The sequence below is a fragment of the Trachurus japonicus genome, chromosome 20, assembly GCF_045865225.1.
Source record: "Trachurus japonicus isolate A0001 chromosome 20, Traja_1.0".
In the NCBI taxonomy this organism is placed as follows: domain Eukaryota; kingdom Metazoa; phylum Chordata; class Actinopteri; order Carangiformes; family Carangidae; genus Trachurus; species Trachurus japonicus.
Window position 1 is genome coordinate 14,205,005 of NC_140926.1, and position 20,203 is coordinate 14,225,207.

At 42.8% G+C, this 20,203-nt stretch overlaps 2 protein-coding genes across 4 annotated transcripts; one reads left to right on the top strand and one right to left on the bottom strand.

Annotated features, from left to right (window-relative positions):
* Positions 1–340: 340 nt before the first annotated feature.
* On the top strand, positions 341–8,582 carry zdhhc23b (zDHHC palmitoyltransferase 23b). 3 transcript variants are annotated; one of them, XM_085763011.1, is made up of 6 exons: positions 341–513; positions 2,843–2,997; positions 3,393–4,082; positions 5,162–5,329; positions 7,407–7,673; positions 8,119–8,582. In XM_085763011.1, the coding sequence occupies exons 2-6, from the start codon at positions 2,861–2,863 to the stop codon at positions 8,162–8,164; spliced, it is 1,308 nt and encodes a 435-aa protein (XP_085619137.1). In that variant the 5' UTR covers positions 341–513; positions 2,843–2,860; the 3' UTR covers positions 8,165–8,582. The 3 variants fall into 3 exon arrangements, with proteins under 3 accessions (XP_085619137.1, XP_085619136.1, XP_085619138.1); XM_085763010.1 differs by having other exon boundaries at positions 378–525; XM_085763012.1 differs by having other exon boundaries at positions 499–517.
* ccdc191 (coiled-coil domain containing 191) lies at positions 8,529–19,872 on the bottom strand. Its single transcript, XM_085763038.1, has 17 exons — positions 19,744–19,872; positions 19,117–19,155; positions 18,613–18,748; positions 18,336–18,491; positions 17,733–17,911; positions 17,350–17,573; positions 16,600–16,744; positions 16,307–16,514; positions 15,874–16,130; positions 14,825–15,246; positions 13,116–13,207; positions 12,701–12,783; positions 12,506–12,607; positions 12,187–12,330; positions 10,981–11,133; positions 10,419–10,573; positions 8,529–8,812 (listed from the first exon to the last, which is right to left on the bottom strand). Exons 1-17 carry the CDS (start codon positions 19,816–19,818, stop codon positions 8,671–8,673), a joined length of 2,712 nt encoding a protein of 903 aa, XP_085619164.1. The 5' UTR covers positions 19,819–19,872; the 3' UTR covers positions 8,529–8,670.
* Between the last annotated feature and the right edge of the window lie 331 nt (positions 19,873–20,203).

The window sequence follows — 20,203 nt, forward strand, 5'->3', positions numbered from 1 at the left end:
GTAATGAGCTTTGTGTCAGGTTGTTATGTATAGTTTGTATAGTTTCCACCACTGTCTATGACCACTAGTGTATTGAAGTGCACCAGTCTGGTCCCAGTGTGTGTTGTTGTCCTGCAGCTGTGGGAGTGGACGAGCCGAGTCCTGGGCGGGGAGACGCTGCCTCATGTGACGTCACGAGGGGAACCGTCTGCCGTGACTTTCGGTCCAGCGGAGCCGCCGGTGTCGTCACGTTTCTCCCCGCGTTACCCCCCCCTCCTCAACCCCGGTGTGAAGCTTCACTCTCACGGCCCCCCGCCCCCTCCTCTCCTCCACCGTGGACGGTCTCGTCTGTCTGTCTGTCTGTTCTGGAGACTTCTCCTCCACAGCAGCGACGTGTAGCTCCGAGACTCACCGGATACGACGACCGTTACCGGGGAGACAGACTTCCGTTACCGAGGAGGAGAAGTCCGGTGGCGGCGCGGGGGGAAAATCAATCGATATCGATATCGATCCGAAGGCGTCGGCATGTAGCAGGTGGGTGTTCAGGTATGTTAATTACAGCTCGTTTGTTGCTGTGAGTCTTTGTGTGTCTGGGTGTTTGAGCGTTTGTCGACGCCGCGAACCGCTTCCGTTAAGACGATTAGTTACGTGTTGACATGTAAAGTGAAATATGGATCAACTGAAACCTCACGCGATGATTAACTTAGCCTTTAAGTTACCTGACTGTCACGAGAGGAAGAGTGTCGAAACATTCAACTAAGGGCACGTGTGAACTATGATAATCTACAAACACAATCCAGGAAACTAGCCCCCTCAACTGCCAGGTTGAAGTGCTGGAAAAGCTGTCTACTCATGAACAAGTATTTATCATTTTATTAACAGGATTTAATGAGGAAAACTATCATGAGGCTTGCAACAACAACAAATCAAATGCATTTACTTACTAAAAGAGAATAAGAGCAAATGCTAATATTCAGATACTCACTGTAATAGAATAGCTGCAAAATCATTTTGTTTTTCGAGTAATAACATTGATGGAAACGACTGGACTCGCATAGATTTTAGATAATATTTATATGCCTGATTCTCATTATTGAGGACCATGCACGTATTGTCCACCCAGACCTATTGATTTCACTGAGTACAAAACTTGCAGTTGAATTGCACCTCTAAAATCCTAGAACATCGACCACCTGAGAGTTGGACAATACACTGAATTGCAAAGGTTTAGGGCAATAAGTTCATATCAGAGTGCTTCTAAAAACTAGACCATGTATTAGTGTCTTGTTTGATGGATTGAAGAAATAACTGTACGTGATTTTTCAGGCAAAACTCTTAGGAAAAAGCACAAATAATTTACAGTATCTCTTTCTCCCATAGGACTAAAAACAGTATTAAAAAAATGACATGTTTATATTTTATCATTATTATTATTATGATTATGTTGGTGGGGGCTGGATACACTGTCTGTGGCTGTTGGAGTCTAAAGACTAAGGCTTTTGTGTCCTGTACTGCACAAGTGAAACACTACACTCTTGAGACTCTCTTGAATCATTAAAACAGAACCATGTCCCAATATCTTACTAGAGAGATAATAATAAAAAAAAAAAAAACATCCCACAATGTTTTGAACCACATTGTCTCCAAAATCTAATGTTTTCTCAGTGCCAGGTTGAAGTGCTGGAAAAGCTGTCTACTTTATCATTTTATTAACAGGATTTAATGAGAAACTATCATGAGGCTTGCAACAACAACAACAACAACAACAACAAAGCAGTTGCTGTACCTCTCTTGACCCTCTCATCTACCTAATAAATTAATGAATTAGCCTAATTATCATTAATAAGAGGTTTGTGTGGTCTGCTAATGAGGCACCAAACAGCTCAGTTATGTTTGGTAGTTGCAAACTTCATGTAGCCTACCAGCACTTTTAATAAATACTGATATTAATTATGATTTTAAAAAAGGAACTATAGCTACACCAACAATAAACCATCAACTCAAAGGTGAAGAAGGGTGAGCAACAGAGTATCGTGATTTGGGGCTGTTTGACTGTCTCTTAGTCTGGGCAGCAGTAGGACAGTGACCCTAAATATGAGGATAAATCTTCTATAGATTGACTTGAGATGCTGTGAATATACCTGGATAGAGCTCATCCTAAACATTGAGAAGCAGGTCTAAAAGGAAGAAAGGTTATTGATGCCACTGGAGGTCCAAAAAAAAAGGTTTAAAGAGGGTGGTCATAAAGACGTGACAGATTACCTCTGTGTGATATTAACTTCAGCACATTTAGATCAGATCAGATCCCATTTTATGACCACTTAATGCATAAATCCAGGTGGTTCCAAAGAGTTTGCATAGTTTTTCTTAACCCTGTACAACTTGTAACATTAAACATACCAGTTCAGCTTTTTCTATTCATAGCCTTGATTTTGATTTTGATTTCTGTGATGGAGGGGACACTTGACCTCCAACTGCCTTGCTGTCCAAACAAACCCACAAGCTGCAGCACTGAGAGTGTTTGCATGCTGTAAAATCATTAAAGCATGACAGATGTGTGACAGATGTGAGGGTAGGAGGTGGACTGAATAGGATCAAATGAGCACAGTCTGCTTTGCAGTGTTGCCTGGTTCGAAATCTGTTTGGAATCACTCCACCATCTAAAACACATGCAAATAGCTCATAAGCTGCTGAATGCAAAGGTCATTTTAGCAAAGTGAGCTTTTAAACGTATTAGTTTAGGTTATTGTACTTCACTCTTATCTCTCATTGGCCACTTTTCCTGTTTTCAAACGCTCTCATATTAAACTTAAATGGCCTAAATAAGTTCAGTTAATAACGGATTATGTTATATATATAATAGGTTGCCAGGCCGTCTGTCATGAAGAAGAGAGCCAGCAAGGTGCATGAGGAGGAGGAGACCTTGTGCTGCTGCGAGTACGTCAACAGACATGGAGAGCGCAGCCATATCGCGGCCTGCTGCTGCGACTGTGAGGATCTGGATGATGCTTGTGACAGGTGAGTGGGATTTATCCGATTAACTCTGGGTCTGGGTTATTTGTTTTAGGCCATTAATTGATTAAGTGAAAGGTACTTAGTTATTTTAATCTCATGCTTAACCAAATTTAGGAAATGACTACTTTTAATCCAAGCTGCATTACAAAACATGAAAATAGCCCTCTTTCACAGCTTACTTAAAAAAACAACTTTTTATTACACAAAAAGCACAATTATTACTAATCTAAATGAATCATGGCTTTGTCAATGGGATGTAGAATGAGTGTTACTCATTACATGCGTTTTTATTATGTGTTATGTGTTTATATGGGTTCTTTAGAACAAAGTAAATGGGTAAATTTGCTCATATGTTGCTCAAATCTCATCCTATAAATTTTGTTTTCCAACTCTGTCAGGTTTTTGAAGAGGGAGGCTCAGAAACCCGAGTCCCTTTCGCAGGTGGCTGATGTTGTCACGGACCGGATTCGTGTGCCGTGGCTGTGGGGAGGGGCCCGCAAACTAGAACTGTCCGTCATCCCGCCTCTTGTCATCCTTCCTGTCCTGCTGCACGTCGCTGCTCTCCACTTCCTTCTCGGCATTGTGGTTCTGACGGCTCTGCCCGTCCTGGTGCTGTGGTACTACTACGTCACCCACCGTAAAAAGGGACGGACGCTCTTCTTCCTCAGCCTGGCTCTCTTCTCTCTGGCGTACATGTACTACCTGTTCATCACTGAGGTGTTTCCCCGCGGAGATATCGGCCTGGTGCAGCTATCGGCGATCACTGCAGGTGTCGTCTCCACTCTGGTAGCTCTCGTCTACACTAAGAGAGACCCTGGCGTCGTGCTGCCAAACCAAGAGCTCGTCCACAGCACGGTGACTTATTACAGCCCTCTCCCAGACAGAGACCCTGCTGTGAATGGAGGGACGCAGGGAGTGACGATGACAGTGACAAATCGGACGGGATCGGTGGAGCAGTCGGAGGCGGAGCAGAAGGAAAGTAGCCGGAAAAACTGGTGTGCGGCGTGCAGGGTGGTGCGGCCCCCGAGGGCGGGACATTGTCGTATCTGTGGTGTCTGCGTGCTGCGTCTCGATCACCACTGTGTCTGGTGGGTCCCGTTGAAACGCCTCTTCTCTTCTCACTCAGCCTGTCATCCTGTTTCTTCCACTTTGTCTCACATCTCAAACACTGCAGTTGTCTAGTTTGTTTGTCTTTCCCCACACAAACTAATAAATGTTAAAAAAACAAACATACATCCATTTAAATTTCCAAATGGTGTCCTTAAAGGGATAGTTCAACATTTTGGCAAATTGGCCCATTGCCATAATCCCTATAGTTTTAGGAGTAGGTTCGTTACCTTTAATTGCAGTGCAAGCTATTTTTAGAACGGCGGAGGTGCTCAGAGCTATGCTACGGAGGCTCATGGGATTTCTTGGGTTCCCTCATCAAACTCATCAAATACACAATCAAACAACTCCAAAACGCTCCGGTGGACAAGTTGTGACCTGCACATTCACCACGCTATGAGATAATAAATGAATGTTACGAGACAGAGTTGTTTTCTAGGTAAATTCATGCAAAACCGCTGATGTGCGTGCCCTTCAGGGGCAGTTTTTCGGCAAGCAGTCTCTGCGTTTACCTTGAAAACAACTACGTCTCGTAACGTTCTGTTATTATCTCATAGCGTGGTGAATGTGCAGGTCACAACTTGTCCACCGGAGCGTTTTGGAGTTGTTGGATTGTGTATTTAATGAGTTTGATGAGGGAAACCAAGAAATCCCATTAGCCTCTGTAGCGTAGCTCTGAGCAGCTCGCGGCTCTTCTCTGCCGTTCTAAAAATAGTTTGCACCAACAATTAAAGGTAATGAACCTACTGCTATGACCAAAGGGATTATGGCAATGGGCCAATTTGCCAAAATGTTGAACTATCCCTTTAAGTGAGATTTTACGATGCATACCAAACACAGTCTGAGTCTTTATTGACCATATTTGCATGTCATACATCACATATGGTAATAACAGCTGTAAGTGATCACTCCCTTGTCACCATCCTTTGATGTGTGATCCTGCGTGTCCATGTGTAGTGTATCCCTGGGATCTCAGTACGATGTTCTGTCTGCCTGTGTGTGTGTGTGTGTGTATCCCTCTGTGTTTGTGTGTGTGTCCTGTCTGTTGTTGCTGAGGTAGGATAAACAGCTGCGTGGGACTGGCCAATCACCGCAGCTTCCTGCTTACGCTCGTCTTCTTCCTGTTGACGTCTCTGTACGGGATCAGCCTGGTGCTGCAGAGCGTGTGTCCGACTCAACACCTCTTCACCGCCCTGCTGTATTGCCCAGGGGTGTACAACCAGTACAGGTACTGTGCTAACACTGACACACACTTCATACAGTAGAAATTCAAAAAACTTCCAGTGCACACACTAAAGCATAGGATAGACAAGATTTATTATCAAAAGTAAAAACAAGTGGCGAACAGCGTTTCACATGTTGCTTCATCAGATTCGCTCTTGATTGTCATCAGGTGTGAGCTTAAATAAACAAGGTGAATGACACCATGATCATGACAGCCCGACAATCAATCAATCAATCAATCAATCAATCAATCAATCAATCAATCAATCAATCAATCAATGAGAAACAAATTCAGCTCATCTATAAAAGGCAAGTACAAATACCATAAATAGTATAGGCAAGACATAAAGCGTAATACAAATATCTGACAAGTGTCAACTCTCATAATAGGAGACAATATAGATGAAAAAATGAAAAAGACTACCGGTATGTAGATAATAAAAAAGTATAATAATTAGGACCCATTACAATAATGAGACACACACTTAATACACTTAGGGTACGCGGTGTGACTGATCAATCATATGCCATTCACTAATTAGATGAAACAAATGAATCTTGGGACACTGAGAATGATTTGTGAATAGGTGAAAAAGGAAAAAAGGTTGCAAAATCTCTATCAGATTTTAACTGCAATGAATGGACTAATTCTACTTTTTGGGATCTTTTTTTTCAAGCTGAGACTTGATATGAGGAAATGTATGTATTTGTACAATAAATATGAAACTGTCCTTTTTACTTGAGCGTAGCACAAGGAAAAAAAAAAAGCAATATAAGCAAAAACATGAATAAGCACATGTCCCATAATGTAAAATGACTCCTTTAAAGGGACAACGAGGAGTTTCTAATCGGTTATAAAAAAGTCTCACGTTAATGTGGATGAATCTCCGCTACCCACACTTGTTAATGGGCCCATTTTCGATAAATATATCATTCTGTCTCTATCGTTATTTTGTTACTATTAGTGGTGGCGGAGATGCTGGTCGAGCCGACCAGCGTTTCTTTACTTTCAGTTTCGCAACGAGTCATGAGAATAACGTAGCTGAATCGCCGTTAATGGTCGGAACTACGACGGTATGTGAACCTCTTTGAACCTCTGCCTTTAATTATTGATGAATGAAAACATGAGTCCGTCTTGCGGCGGTCAAAAGAATTTTACGGTGTGCGCGGAGGCTCATAAATGTAGTGTGAAAACGCTTCGCTTTTCCAAAACTGTATAATGTTGATATTGACATTAATGAAATTCACATACCGGTACATCTCAATTTTTTTATTTAAATGTAAGAAGTGCCACAAATCTAAGATTGCCATTGTTTGGTACTTTTTATTGTGAGTATTCACATGGGAATGTAAAATAAAATCACATAAATTTTCTTCAAAGCACGAACACACAAACTCAGTAATCAACACTACATGCCAAACAGAAATAACTTCAGATGGAGCTCATGCAAACAGGAAGTGGCAGATGGCCTTTTAGCAGCAATGAAAATAAAACTTCATTTCGTTGCTCGTAGGAACAATTTTTAACCACTTTGGGCCATTTTGACATTTTTCCCAGAATTCTCAGTGAACGCTGACATTAAAAGTTAATCCAGACTTCTTGCTTATTGGACTTGATGCTCCTTTCACTGTAGTGTTCAATCAGTTTCTTGGAGAGCGTCCTGTTGAGCTGTTGGAGAACGATTCGCTGTTTGTGCTCAGAGCAGCGAGAGAAAGAGTGGATGTGAAGTAGTGCAAACGATGAGCTCTGGCACTTCTGTAGGCGTCGTGCACTTAAAATAGGTCCTGATAGCATCCATCTCAGCCTCACACTCAACAGCTATCATGTCCTATATAGAATTATATGTCCTCTTCTTTCTTTTAAACTGGTCACGCAGACTGTTGTATAATTGTGTGCAGTTTTAAATTTAAAACTGAATGATCTTAGTTTCCTATTTTGTGCTGAGGCACTAGTGATTAAAATCAAAAGGGAGAAAAGAGGTTTTCTATCTACGAACCTTACAAGTGCTTAATGTTTTGTGCTTATTTTATGTGTAGTGATTTATTTAAGACACCATCTTTGCTCCTTGTCTCCTCTCCAGCGCTGCGCTCTGCTTCACCTGTGCCTGGTACAGCAGCATCGTGACAGGTGGGCTGCTTCACCTGCTGCTGGTGCAGGTCGTCAACGTCAGCTACAACGTGACCGAGCGCGAGGCCCGCGTCGCTCTGCGGGAAAAGACAGCTCGCAGCGCCTACTGGGGACTCGTCGTGGACACCGGCGTCTACTCCCGAGGTTTCCGAGGCAACTGGGCTGAGTTCATGACCATGGGAGACGAAGCGAATCCTCCCTCCGCCCCAACAGACCTGGTGTAAGAGACGGTTAATGAAGCCTGCCTTTCACACACGGCTGCTGTTCTGCTCCTGTTCACTGGATGGCAGCATGGCTCCTTTAACCTCGATGTAACTTCGCCGGCCGCTCTGTGTGTTGGCAGCACAGCCCGAGAGCTGCCAGGATTGTTATCAATGGGCAAGTGCAGCAAATGAGCTGTCGGCTGATTTGTGCCGACTTTATCGCACAGCAATAATAACACAACTACAAACTGCAATAGACGCTTTCATTGCCATTAATGTCACTGACAGCTGGCGCCTCCTCTGTGCAGCTATATCCACACTCACTGATCTTAAATCTCCTTCCACTGCCGCCTCATCCCACCTGCCGTCACCTCCTGCCACACAAATAGCACCGTTTCCCTCTCGCCGAATGTCTTCCTCCTGAGTTGAACATTGTCCGTTTTTATTTCCTTTTCATTCCAGTGCCTTGGTGGGAGCCCATCAGATGAAGAAATGTAATAACGACTGATCCACTGATCATCTTAGGGACATTTTCATGAGCACAGAAACATAATGATGCCTCTGGAGCTGGTCCTGCCCAAAACATGGGCTTGAACACTCCTCCACAACCACCTGCAGTGATTGACCACCACTGACCTCTTGATGGATATATGGATATCACAGACAAATAAAAACGCCTCAGTCAGTCCAGTTAAAGTTTTACAGCCTGTCACATCAAACATAATGACTTATTGCATTGTGAAGAACACATTAAAAGTTAATTTTGCTCTTTTAAAGTGGTTCAGACTGACTCTTGGAAACGACAACAATCAATACATGGTAACGTCAGCTCATGTTTTCCACCATCGCTGCTCTTCAGTCTGGGTCCAGTTGTGTTTGTATGAAATGAATTGTATTTATTTTTATTAAATGAATGTGAGAAATCTACATTTGTATCAGGTTCCTGTTTGTGTGAGTGTGTGTGTGTGTGTGTGTGTGTGTATTGTCTCCTACAGTTTCTCTCTCCCAGAGGCTTTACGGTGAATGAGAGCAGAAATCAGGCAGAACCGCAGTCACTCTCCGTCCCAGCTTCTCCCGACGCTCCTTCTTCTCCTTTTCCTGGCGCAGCAGACTTGGGAGCTGCCTCCAGGCCAGGAAACATCGCCGCAACACCCGTCTAAAGCGCAGGCAGATGGAGGGACAGACGGGAACAGAGCAAGTGAGCAATAAGAAACTGAATTACGCGGACCTCCGGGATGACAACACCTAATGAGTTTTCACATGATGGCAGCCGGGCAGCCGGTGGGAATTCACCTCCAGGCTGTGGTCATTTAGCCGCCCTCACCTTAGACGCTGAAGTTCGTTAACATTAACATTGTGTGGCAATGACAGTCAAATCAAAGTTAAAGTGAGACCAGTGCTAGAGCATCATTAACTCTGGTCACAATGGAAAACAGAAGACGAGATGATCGTTACATTAAGCATAATGGAGGCAAATGTAATTGTGAATTTACAATTAATTAAAATTTTTCAAAAGGAAACGTTGGTACACGATTTCAATGCAAATTAAAAAGTTCTCAATGAAGAGTCACCACACTGAAAACTTTTTTTTTCTTTTCTTAGTCAATTCACCTTCATTTTGCTCTAGACTGAAATAACTCAACATCTATAAAATGGATTACAGTGACACTTAGTGCTGACATTTGTGGCTTCTTGAGGGTGAATCCTGTCCCTGAGTTTGATGATCCTCTTGAATGAATTTTTATCTACTGTGAGAAGTTCGTAATTTGGATCAAATTTGGTTGACACTTTGAGGTCAATGGAGGAAAAATCCCAGAACCTTTGTTGTCCTCTTCATGTTTTATCTGGTGCCATCATCAGATCAACATTTTCAGTTTTCCCAGGATTTTGGGAACAATTCATTTGCAGAACTAATGACATCAGCACCAGCCTTTGTTTTACTTTGCATAACTAGCAAACGTTAGCATTCAAGATGATGAACATTGTAAATCTTATACTAATGGAAGCATTTTGATCATTGTTATTTTCAGGATGGCAGCATGCTGCAGTAAGCATTTAGCACAAAGCAGTGCTGTGCATGAATACAGCCTCACACAGCAGTGTTGTTAAAATTAGTATTATAGTCACAAAATTAATTGAGTAGTAGTAGATACCCTTGAAGAGAATTACTGCTGCGAATTCAGTCCATTTTCTGTTTCCTGTGGTCAGGAACATTGAGTCCAGAGCCACTCTGCTATGCCAACTAATTTAGCCATATTGAGGTTTCAACCTGAGCAGCAAAACTGACTCCATTAATCATAATATAAAGAGACATTTACAGCTACAGTTAACAGATGAAGTCACAGAGATGATGGTGTAAATTTCATGCACAGGCAGTTACACTAAAAAAGACAAGAAAATGTGCCAATGCACCAACAAAACCCTCATATTTCACACTGGGAAATGTCCAAGTACTTGTTATGTAATGCATGCTCTGCTCTCGTATCTAACCTTAATCATAACCTGCAGTGCTTTTAAATCAGGCTCATATTAAAGTCATAAAGTCTTAAACTCTTATAGAGCCTCAGTAAATCTTCACATAAAAAATTAATGTTTACGTCTTAAAGGCCTTGAAGGCATTGTAGTTTCACTTTGTATTGGTTCAATTAAAGTTTTACAAGCTGTTAATTTTAATTTCACACCTTGTTAGTTGGTAAGGTTACTGGGAGAGCACTCTGCAGTGTCCAAACAGTGAACACATGGCAAATTCATGGGTAGCAGACCTGTTATTGTGCCCTTGAGCCAGCTCCTGACGGTCCCACTCCACCAGCCTCTCCCGGGTCACATGGTCCAGCAGCGCCAGCAGAAACCTCCTCAGAGTGTGTGCGCGGTAGAAACGCTCAGCCCGCTCCTCCTGAATCATTCGCCAGTCCTTTAGCTGAACGGGACGACACTCGCTTAGAGATAAGAATATTTTAAGAGCATGACACTTGCATGAAATAAAATGTAAATTAATTATCTGCCTTATTGAAAGTTGGAAAATGCTGCTAATTGTCATTCAGCAGGCATTTGGGGAGTAAAAACTGCAACATAATAACAATTACAAGATACTGAGCGAGCTGAAGTGATGAAAACGGCACTGGCTAAATGAAAAATGGCGGAAAAAATCGTATTCTTTAATCCAGATGAGCTTAAACTGGGTACCTGCAGATATAACTGAGAGTGCAATTGGAAGAGATTATGAAAAGGTGTTGCTGTAAATCACTGGCAGATGATGAGGAGACTTGAATTCTGATTGAACAACAGCGGTTGTGTGTATTTATGTATCTGTGTGTGTGTACGCACTCGTTTCCAGCAGCTTAAGCCTCTTCGAAGTAAAAAGTGCTGGTGCAGTTGGTCAGCAGAAGCTTCTTTCTCAGACAGGGACTCTCTTGCTGATTGCTGCCAGCCTAGTGTGCACCGCCTCAGGAGGAAGAGATTGTGATGACTCTGGGCCAGCTGGCGGGGATTGAAAAGAAAAAGCGCCGAAGCACACTGATAAATGCAACCACATTCAGTCACATGTGCCAGGTAGAAATAATAGAGTAGTACGAAATGGTGAAGCATTTCAAGGAAGGTTTAAATCCTGCTTTCAAACATGCATGGACAAGATTTTATGCCGTTTGCTGTGACGCTGAGCAAAGGTGACACTTCGAAGATGAAATGACAATACTGTTGTGGGACTGCAGCTGGGGAGATGAAGTGGGTATTTGTGTGTATTGTAGCTTTGCCTTTTGCTGCAGGGTTTAATTTTGCTGCAGAGTGAGTATGTTTCCCAATGAGCCAATAGTTGCCTCATTGCTCACACAATTATCAGTCTATTAAATGTGTTAGAGTGGGTTCCCTGTGGATAACCAGCATGGGGTTTATGGTGCTTTGTTATAATAATAATAATAATAATAATAATAATAATAATAATAATAATAATAATGATAAACTTCTGAAATTCAAAGTACAGATGTGCCTCGCAACCAGTATTAATGTACCAAGAAATAGATACTGATGGAATGAGTTAAATAGATAAATAAGTACATGATTGTCAGAAAATGCACAAATAGATGTAACAGATTATGGTCATGTGTGCACTTAATCACTTCAAATCGAGAACTGAATTATAATTAACACACTGAGGTCTGAGAACATATTCACACCACATAGCAGATGATAATGTTGTTTTGTTAACACTCTTTTTAATGTTCCAGTAAGTCTATGGGAAGCTTTTTATTATTCAAATTCATGGCATGTACCTGGACTGGGGGGGAGTTTATGCCACATTTACCTGTGGAAGTCATTTTTCCTTTGCTTATAGTAATTCTGTTCCAAGAGTGAGTGATAATGAAACGCCTTAAGCCGTCAGAGCACAGTTTTTGGTTTAAATAAGATTTTTTAGTATTCTGTTCGAAGTCGAGAGCTGCTCCTGGGTTCGTAATAAGCTGAGCTGGAGGACTGAGGTTGAGTTTGGCAGTGAAATACTCTGCCCGGCTGCTGCAGCGGCCATGACAGGTGATTTACCTGTATGTTGGCTTGTCTGAGCTGAATGAGGCGTTTCCATGGTGCCAGGCCTCTCCGCCGCAGCAAGGTGCTGTGGTAGTGCTGACGGGCCAGCGTCAGGAGCTGCTGCTGCCTTCTCTGTTGCCTCTGCTTCTCCTCTTCCCTCTGCAGACACAAAAAGGGGGGTGACATTGTTTTAATATTCTGCAAAGTGTCACAACAGCGCTGTCCCGCTGAGAAGTATGAATCAGAATACATAACGCACCTCTCTGTTCAGACTGCTGTATGTTTTCTGACTCATACTTTTGTGAATGTCCATAAAATATGAAACACGTCTCACCTCTCTTTCCAGCCTTTTCTCCTCCCTCCTCTTTTCTGCTGCTTTGCGTTTGTCCTCCTCCTCTTCCCTCTTCCTCTGCTCCTCAGCAGCTTTCAACTCGGCCTGGAAAAGTTTGGTTCTTTCAATTTTTTTTTTTTTAACACAATGTCAGACAATTACAACTTGGTACATTTTTACAAAGCAGTAATCTCTCACCAGTTTTTCCTCTTCTTTCTTTCTCTTGAGCTCCTCGATTTCCTTTCTTCGCTCTGTGCGTTGACGTGCCCGGACCTCCATAGCTTCACAGACAGAGAGAGAGAGAGAAAGGGGTGAGTTAAAAACAACAACATCTACAATAGTGTCACATTGGATATGTGCATGTTTATGTATGTTGTCCTTAATATTCTGAACACATGGACGCCAGACGTCAAGGTAAACATGAGCGTCACATATAGGCTTTTATATCTGCGCCTGTCACTCGAGGTTATTCAATTATGTTGATAGAGAAGCCACGAATTGGATGATTGATGTACCTGCTATGTATGTTTGTATGGAATATATATCTATATGTGAGTGTGAGCATGTACTGTAAACTATTGATCTTATGGAGGGAATGAACTGACAGACTGACCTGTGATGATTGGATGGGGGCATGCCTGGTGTGTGACAGTTTTCCTCAGAGGTGCAGACCGACTGTCAGCTTCTCCGGTAACTCTGAGCGCCCTGCAACGGTAACAATCACGGGCCAGAAGCAGAGAAACAAAGACCCGTCATCTCTCCTGTCTGCTCATTCAAATCTCCTTGATCCACGCCCGGGAAATTGTATTCAGACACAGACAGGTATCTACTGAAGGCAAACTCAGCCGACACGCATTAGACTGTGTGAATCTGTAAATGAATTTCAATGAAGTGCAGAACTTTTTTTTTTTGCTTCTCCTTGAATCTCCTTGAAGCCCTGGATGTACAAGATTCTTCTGTAATTGTTCTGTTACTTTGTATCCTCTCTTTTGTTACTTGTATTTAACAAGGAAAGCTGTTAATGGATAAGGGTATTTATTATCTATCAACAAAAAAATTCAACCCATGCTTAGACACTGAGGTGTCCACAGACAAAAACCTGCCGACTTGTTCTGCCATTATTCTCAATTGCAGGGAGAGAAGTGAACTGTGTGATTGTTCATCATCCTGACAGAGCTTTAGAGCTAATGGCACATTCAGGGACTGTGGAGTTAGTGAGACTTTCTAACTTATAATGCACCGTCGAGGGGTTTGCAATGAGAAATAGTTTCATACTGCACAGTGTGACTCCTACAAACTGTGCTTATTCCATTGACTGTATTGTTTTGAACAGCAGTAAAGGAACAAAACACAATGTTCGATCGTGTGTAAACGCTGATGCCCTCCCTTTTCACTGTTGGCTGTATCTCCAACTGTTTTTGTGTGTGTGTGTGTGTGTGCTTAAAAAAGTTAAGCACACTTTGTGTGTGCTTAATCAATAATATAGTCCAACGTTTCAGTAACTCAGTGATCAGGGAGGTCATACAACAGAATGCAGCTTTATTTGCATTTTGCACTTTTGCTTGACTGCTCCACAATAATTTGCTTTCTCTGCCAAATCAGGCCCAAGCAGTAAGGGTGAAACTCTTCTGTAGTAATTACATTGCATTAAAATAAACAATATATAATATATGAGGATGCAGAATTAGTTTTTCAATTTGGGTTATTTCTGTTGAATTTATCAGGTCCACAACTACTCAACTACTAAATTGACCTTGAGGTGATGGTGTTTTGTCATCTGCTGTCTGAAGTACTAATTAATGTTGCTGTAAATTACTTCCAACACTCAGGGCACTGTATATATGGATGCAAAGTATGTTCATTTAAAGGGATAGTTCAACATTTTTGCAAATTGGTCCATTGCCATAATCCCTATGGTTTTAGGAGTTTACTTGTCGGTGCAAGCGAACGGTGGAGCAGAGCCGCAAGCTGCTCAGAGCTACTGTACGCTACGGCTAATGGGATTCCTTGGTTTTCCCTCATCAAACTCATTAAATACACAATCCAACAACTCCAAAACACTCTGGTGGACAAGTTGTGACCTGCACATTCACCACGCTATGAGATAATAACAGAACGTTACGAGATGGAGTTGTTTTACAGGTAAATGCAGAGACTGCTTCCTGAAAACGCACATCAGCGGTTTTGCATGAATTTACCTTGAGACTATAGGGATTATGGCAATGGGCCAATTTGCCAAAATGTTGAACTACAGTATCCCTTTAAACCTGTGTGGCTTTGAACATGATTCGATCACACCCAGAGATGGACACCTTAGATTACCTCTGCTCTGTGCGGACAGACTCGCTCTTCGGTCTCGCGCCTCCTCCTGGTAATAGCTGCGAGGTGGGTGCAGTTTCCTTCAGCTCCTGCTCCAAGCTGGTCGTATTCTGTTCCTCTTTCAGCCGTGCAATTTGCTCTTGCTGCTCCTTCAACAGCCTCCGTTGCTGCGTGATGATCTGTCGCTGGGCTGCGTGTCGGTGCTCAAACCTGCTGCCAGGTGACACCGTTCTTTTCAAAGAGGCGGAGCCGCCGCCCTCACCTCTCTCTCGCCGGGCGTCACGGAGCTCGGCAGCAGTCGGCGCCGCGTGCCCTCGGGTCACCTGCCATGGCTGCGTGGGCTCGGTCACTGAACCCACAGGCGTCTCATCCTGATGTGCTGCAGAGGCGTCAGGGGTTAAAGTGCCTGACCCGTGGTGTTCCTCCTATAGTGAGTAAAACAGAACAGAGAGGAAGAGGTTTAATTATACTGTATATGGCAAAATCAGAAACTGCCTCTAGGCCCAGATTTACCAGGCGCTTAAGGGAACCACATAAGTCCAGTAGCCGACTTGTGTATCTACCTCAGGGCAATTTAATCTATTGTCCTGGTATATAAGCAGCAAGTTTGGCCCCTTTATTGACCCCTCTTCTACGAATTCCTGCATCTCTTGCTCCGCTTCTTGTTTCCCTCGAGCTCTGCTCCACTGTCCTCCACCACTTATTTATTTCTCTCTTTTTTCCATCTGTTCTACGCCTTCCTGTCCTCCATATTTACGCTGCTCCTTCTTCTTTTGTTTTACTCTTTTGCTCTCTAGAGTTGTGAATATTTCAGCAGGAAAGTTTTTCTCCGCTAGCTGATGTACTGAAAAAGTTCTGGTCATCCCATGCGAGACATTTCTTTTTGTTCTCTTTGACCATTAAACTTGTTTATCACCTCAATAATTTGACCTTTAACATAACATGATAATGGAACTGGTATTTCAGTCATGATCCCACTCAGCTGATAAAATTTGAGTTACAGGTAAAAACTGATTTGTGATAATAAGAGGGATTGTGAGTGCAGTTCTGACCTTCTGTGTGATCTCTGCTGGGTTCGATGCCTCGGGTGGAGCCAGTCGTGGCTGGAGAATGAGAGTTTCTGCAGCCTTGAGTTTGCCTGTTGTTGATGCAGCATTGATTAAAGCGGCCATCTTGCGGCGTGTTTCCTGCTGCTGGGCCAAAAGTTCTCGTTGTTCTCTCTCCATCCGACACCAGAGCTGCCATTCATTCAGGCATCGCCTTAGCAACCGCCTTCGGTCGCTCTCCGCAGCCAGCCGGCATTGTCTGGAGCAGGTAAAAAATTATTGTTTGGTCAAGGTAACAGGATATAGAAGGGATTTTTTTTTTTATCAGCGAGTGTCTTTAGGAGATAATATCACAATTTACCATTAAAGTTTGAACGCAGGTTGTATTTACATTGTATGATTTCTCATTAAAATGCACAATTTGTGTAAAGATGTTTTATTCTATTTGGTTCTTGCCTGTTTTCAGTTCGTAGATCCTCCTCTGTTCTCGCCACCTCTCGCCGCTTTTGTTCTGCCCACACCACGTTTCGCCACGCTCGCCATGCTCTCAGTTGCCTCTTCCAGTCACAGAGGGCCATGGCTTTGCCCATACGCAGCCTACGGTCCAACACGACCGAATACCATCCAGAGAAATGCCTCTGTAAACACTAAAGGATGCCCAAACATGGAGGCAGTAGAAGTTAGCATGACCATTGTTTTATTACCTCTCACACACATTGTACAAATACCAACCTTGAGGTTTCTCATGTGAACCATCGTCTGAATTTTCTGTTCTTTTAGGAGTCGCTGTGTTTCCTGCTGCTGCAGTTTTGTAGAACTGGTTGGAGCTGACTGGAGGCTCCTGGCTGCTCTCTGCCCTTCCACTCTTTCCCTCTCCCTGTGGAATAAACAAAGAGCCGCTGTTTAACCTACCAGCGCCCCAAGACAAATTGAAGCTATTCCCAAAGGTCAAAGTGAACTGTATATTACAACTCACTAACTGACTGCAAAACAAAGAAAAAAAAACACCCTAAACATCACTCTGAATACAGATTCACAAAGTTTTTCCACTACTGGAAATTACAAATGTCAAACAGAAACCAGGTATCCAAACACACCAGATGAAAGTGGTGAACATTACACCTGCCAAACATCAACATATTGACATTATCATCATAATCATGTCAGGATGCTGGCTTGGCTGCAGATTTTTATTCCCAATTTGAGAATATTTTTGCTTTAAAGGGCTAAAGAGCTCATATTTCTTTGTGTTGTGATACAGGGTCAGTATGTGTACACACTCTGAGAGATGGTTACACAACCTCAGGCTTATGTATGCTCCACAGGGACACTTCCACACACTTGTTTGGGTCAGGGAGGTGGCTAATCACAGGCTTCCTTGTCAACAAGTTGCCATTAATCCATTCTTCCCATAATATGAAGGTGGACCAGGGTTGTTGTAACCACTAGAGTGGAGGTCATTGGTCACTGTGGGGTCCATACCTCTGTCTAACCAGCTGTTCCAGGCCTCTTCTCTCCTCCATCTGGCGTCGCAGTCGCACCATCTCCTGCTGCACCATCTCCTCCTGTCTACGTGCCGTCTGTTTCTTCCTCGTCTCCTCCTCTCGCTCCCTCCCCTTCGCCTCCTCCCAGGCGCCACGCTGAGCCTCCCTCTCCCTCTGCTGCCTCCGCCTCTCGGCCTCACGCTGGGCCCTGTTCTCTCGCACCTTCGGTGGCAATCAGTGGATCAATTAGTGTAATTGAGAGCACGCAACTTTGGTGCTCATCGTTCCAGCTGATTGGCTCAACACTATTCACAGTGACAGTTTTCCAATCAACAGTATTAACATCTCTTATGGAACTTGAGACTCAATTTAGTCACATACCTGCTGGTGTCGTGCCTCCATGGTGATGACTGGGTCTCTAAACTTTTTCCTCATTTGTCCTACATCCAGCGCCAGCTCCTCCATCATCCCCGAGTCCAACACCTCCTGCTCCATTAGGTCTTGCAGGAAGCTGTTGACAGCGCTGTGCTCTTCCTCCTCAGCCAGGTGGTTGTAGAGATCTTAGTATGAATGTACAAGTGAGTGTGAAAAATGTTTTCAGCAAGTTTTTACAAGACTTTTTGAGTGGTTTTGTATGTATGTATCCTTTAACCGTTAAATCATCTGTATTCGAAATATACTGCTGACTCCTGTTAGATTGATTTCCTTCTTTCTAGACAGTCGCTGGTTTCAGTTCATTTTACTATGGAGTGGAAATCAATGGCAAAAACTACACAGTTTTCAATTAGGTTATCTAGCTACAGTAAGCATAATTTAATAAATAATAATGAATCGAAAATCATTCTCAACTCTCATCTATCTTTATCTTCTCCTATGGGTAATGATATCAAACATCTTCATTCCCATAATGGCAAAAAAAAGAAAAAAAAGTTTAATTTTAAGCTGAGCATCACATTAGTTGAGCAGGTAACACCGCTCTCTTACCGTTAAAGTTGTCGTAGTTTGGAGCAGTGGGCTGAGAAGTAGCCACAGCAGCAGGACTTCTCTTAGTGGAGCGCATTAGGTCGTCATCATCATCATCCTCATCCTCCAGCTCCAACTGCAACTTGCTGCTCAGCCAGTCACCAAGAAGAGCCTCAGCTGCAAAAAGCAGCAACACAAATGTCACTGTTCAACCTGCTGCTGCTGCTGCACAGGCTTAACTCTATATTACTTCTCTAGAGACACCTTTAGTATATTTTTTTACTGGCTGTCAACCTACCTTCACTGTATGCGTCATCATGATCTCTTAACTGGTCAGTGCTTTGCAACGGAACAACTTGGCTCTGTGTTCCTGAACGAGGTTTCTTTTTGGAGAAGACTTGAGATACAGCAAACTCAGAGGCCATCTCTACTCGCTGAGGAGGGGGAGATGCATAAATCATGAATCATGTTCAATTTCCAGTGAGGCATCTTAAAAAAATACACATGTTGGCATCCTTAAACCTCATTAAAACAATGTTCTCATTTGTTGGAAACAGGACAAAACAATCGTTGGCTTAGAGTGGCTTAGAGGTACTGAAATGTATTATCCAAAATATGTTACATCAGAAACCAAAATCCATTTGTCCGTTCTATCATATATGGGAATTGAATAATGGACAGCAATTACATTTGTCAGTTTGAAATTATTTGAGAGTAAATTATGTTTTCTTGATACAAATGTTAGTGTACCAGCACTTTCAGCCATCTCTGTAATACACAGAGCTGCTCAAGTTCTTCTCACCTTCCTCCACTGATCAATATCACCATTCTTCACATGCATCTGTTATTGAAAGAAAAAAAAATTAAGTTAACAAAACTGTAAGGCCCAGTGCGTACAAGTGAGACTGTGGGGGTGGTTGAAATGCTGGCCTCATGGTCACCTTTGCCTGCTTGAAAATGCCTAGACAAGCTCCCAGAGACCTGACTGCAGGCATAGTGTGCAAATTGAGGGCTGAGCCAATGCCTGATGTCTGCGGATTATTTCCCAGGTAAGCTTAGCTATTGCCTTAAATCAGCAGATTACTTCAAAATAATTTCCCAAACACCCCAAAAGTCAGTGCTCTATGAATAGTGATTCAGCTATCTCTGTCTAAGGCTGTAAGACATGTGATTATGTGGCCCGGCCTCCTGTATGACATTTCAGACTATCTCCAGGGGTCCACACATCAACAGTGATGTGTGCCTTCGTCATTGATAAATCCAATAGGGCACTTTTCATCAATCAACATTTTGATAATCCTGGAGAAATGGCCTGAGAAGCGAAAACAATTACTTTGTGTTTTCCCTTTAGATGAGAGAAAGTGTTTAGATTTATTATAAAGAGCAGGCAGTCACAGTAGTTTAACATAAATACAAAGACTAAACTCACCTTGTCTGCAGATGTTTTACTCTTGCTGAGGCTCCTCCACCTAAACAGGTGAGGATTATGACCTGGGGATGCCATTTCCCGTTAAGTTACATACAACTACGATATTACAATTCTACTTCTTACAGTGTCTATTACTAACTGCATATATCAATCATTAAGGTACACTATTTATAACACAAAATGTCTCAGAAGTCACTACAAAAAGCCGAGACCAAAACACGAAAAAAGGTACACAACTGCCAACGCATGGACCGCATGGGCTTCTGGGTAATGTAGTGAAGTAACCATCTTTCTTGGCGAATTGTCTTAGCAACGCGGTATTTCAGGACTACATGTCCCGCGAACGTTCTTTGTTGCCCGTGCGTCTCCTCGGTAACCATAACAACAGTGTTCGCCTCTGTTTGCTCTGTTATATCTATCGCTCTGGCTCTGTTTAATGAAAAGACAAAAAAACTGCGCT

Coding starts and splice junctions, on each gene's coding strand:
- zdhhc23b (XM_085763011.1), top strand. CDS start 2,861: ATGAAGAAGAGAGCCAGCAAGGTGCATGAGGAGGAGGAGACCTTGTGC. Junction 4,083..5,161: donor CTCGATCACCACTGTGTCTG/GTGGGTCCCGTT, acceptor TTGCTGAGGTAG/GATAAACAGCTGCGTGGGAC. Junction 7,674..8,118: donor TCCGCCCCAACAGACCTGGT/GTAAGAGACGGT, acceptor TTTTCATTCCAG/TGCCTTGGTGGGAGCCCATC.
- ccdc191 (XM_085763038.1), bottom strand. CDS start 19,818: ATGGCATCCCCAGGTCATAATCCTCACCTGTTTAGGTGGAGGAGCCTC. Junction 15,247..15,873: donor CAGCAGAGATCACACAGAAG/GTCAGAACTGCA, acceptor TACTCACTATAG/GAGGAACACCACGGGTCAGG. Junction 12,608..12,700: donor AGAAAGAAGAGGAAAAACTG/GTGAGAGATTAC, acceptor AAACTTTTCCAG/GCCGAGTTGAAAGCTGCTGA.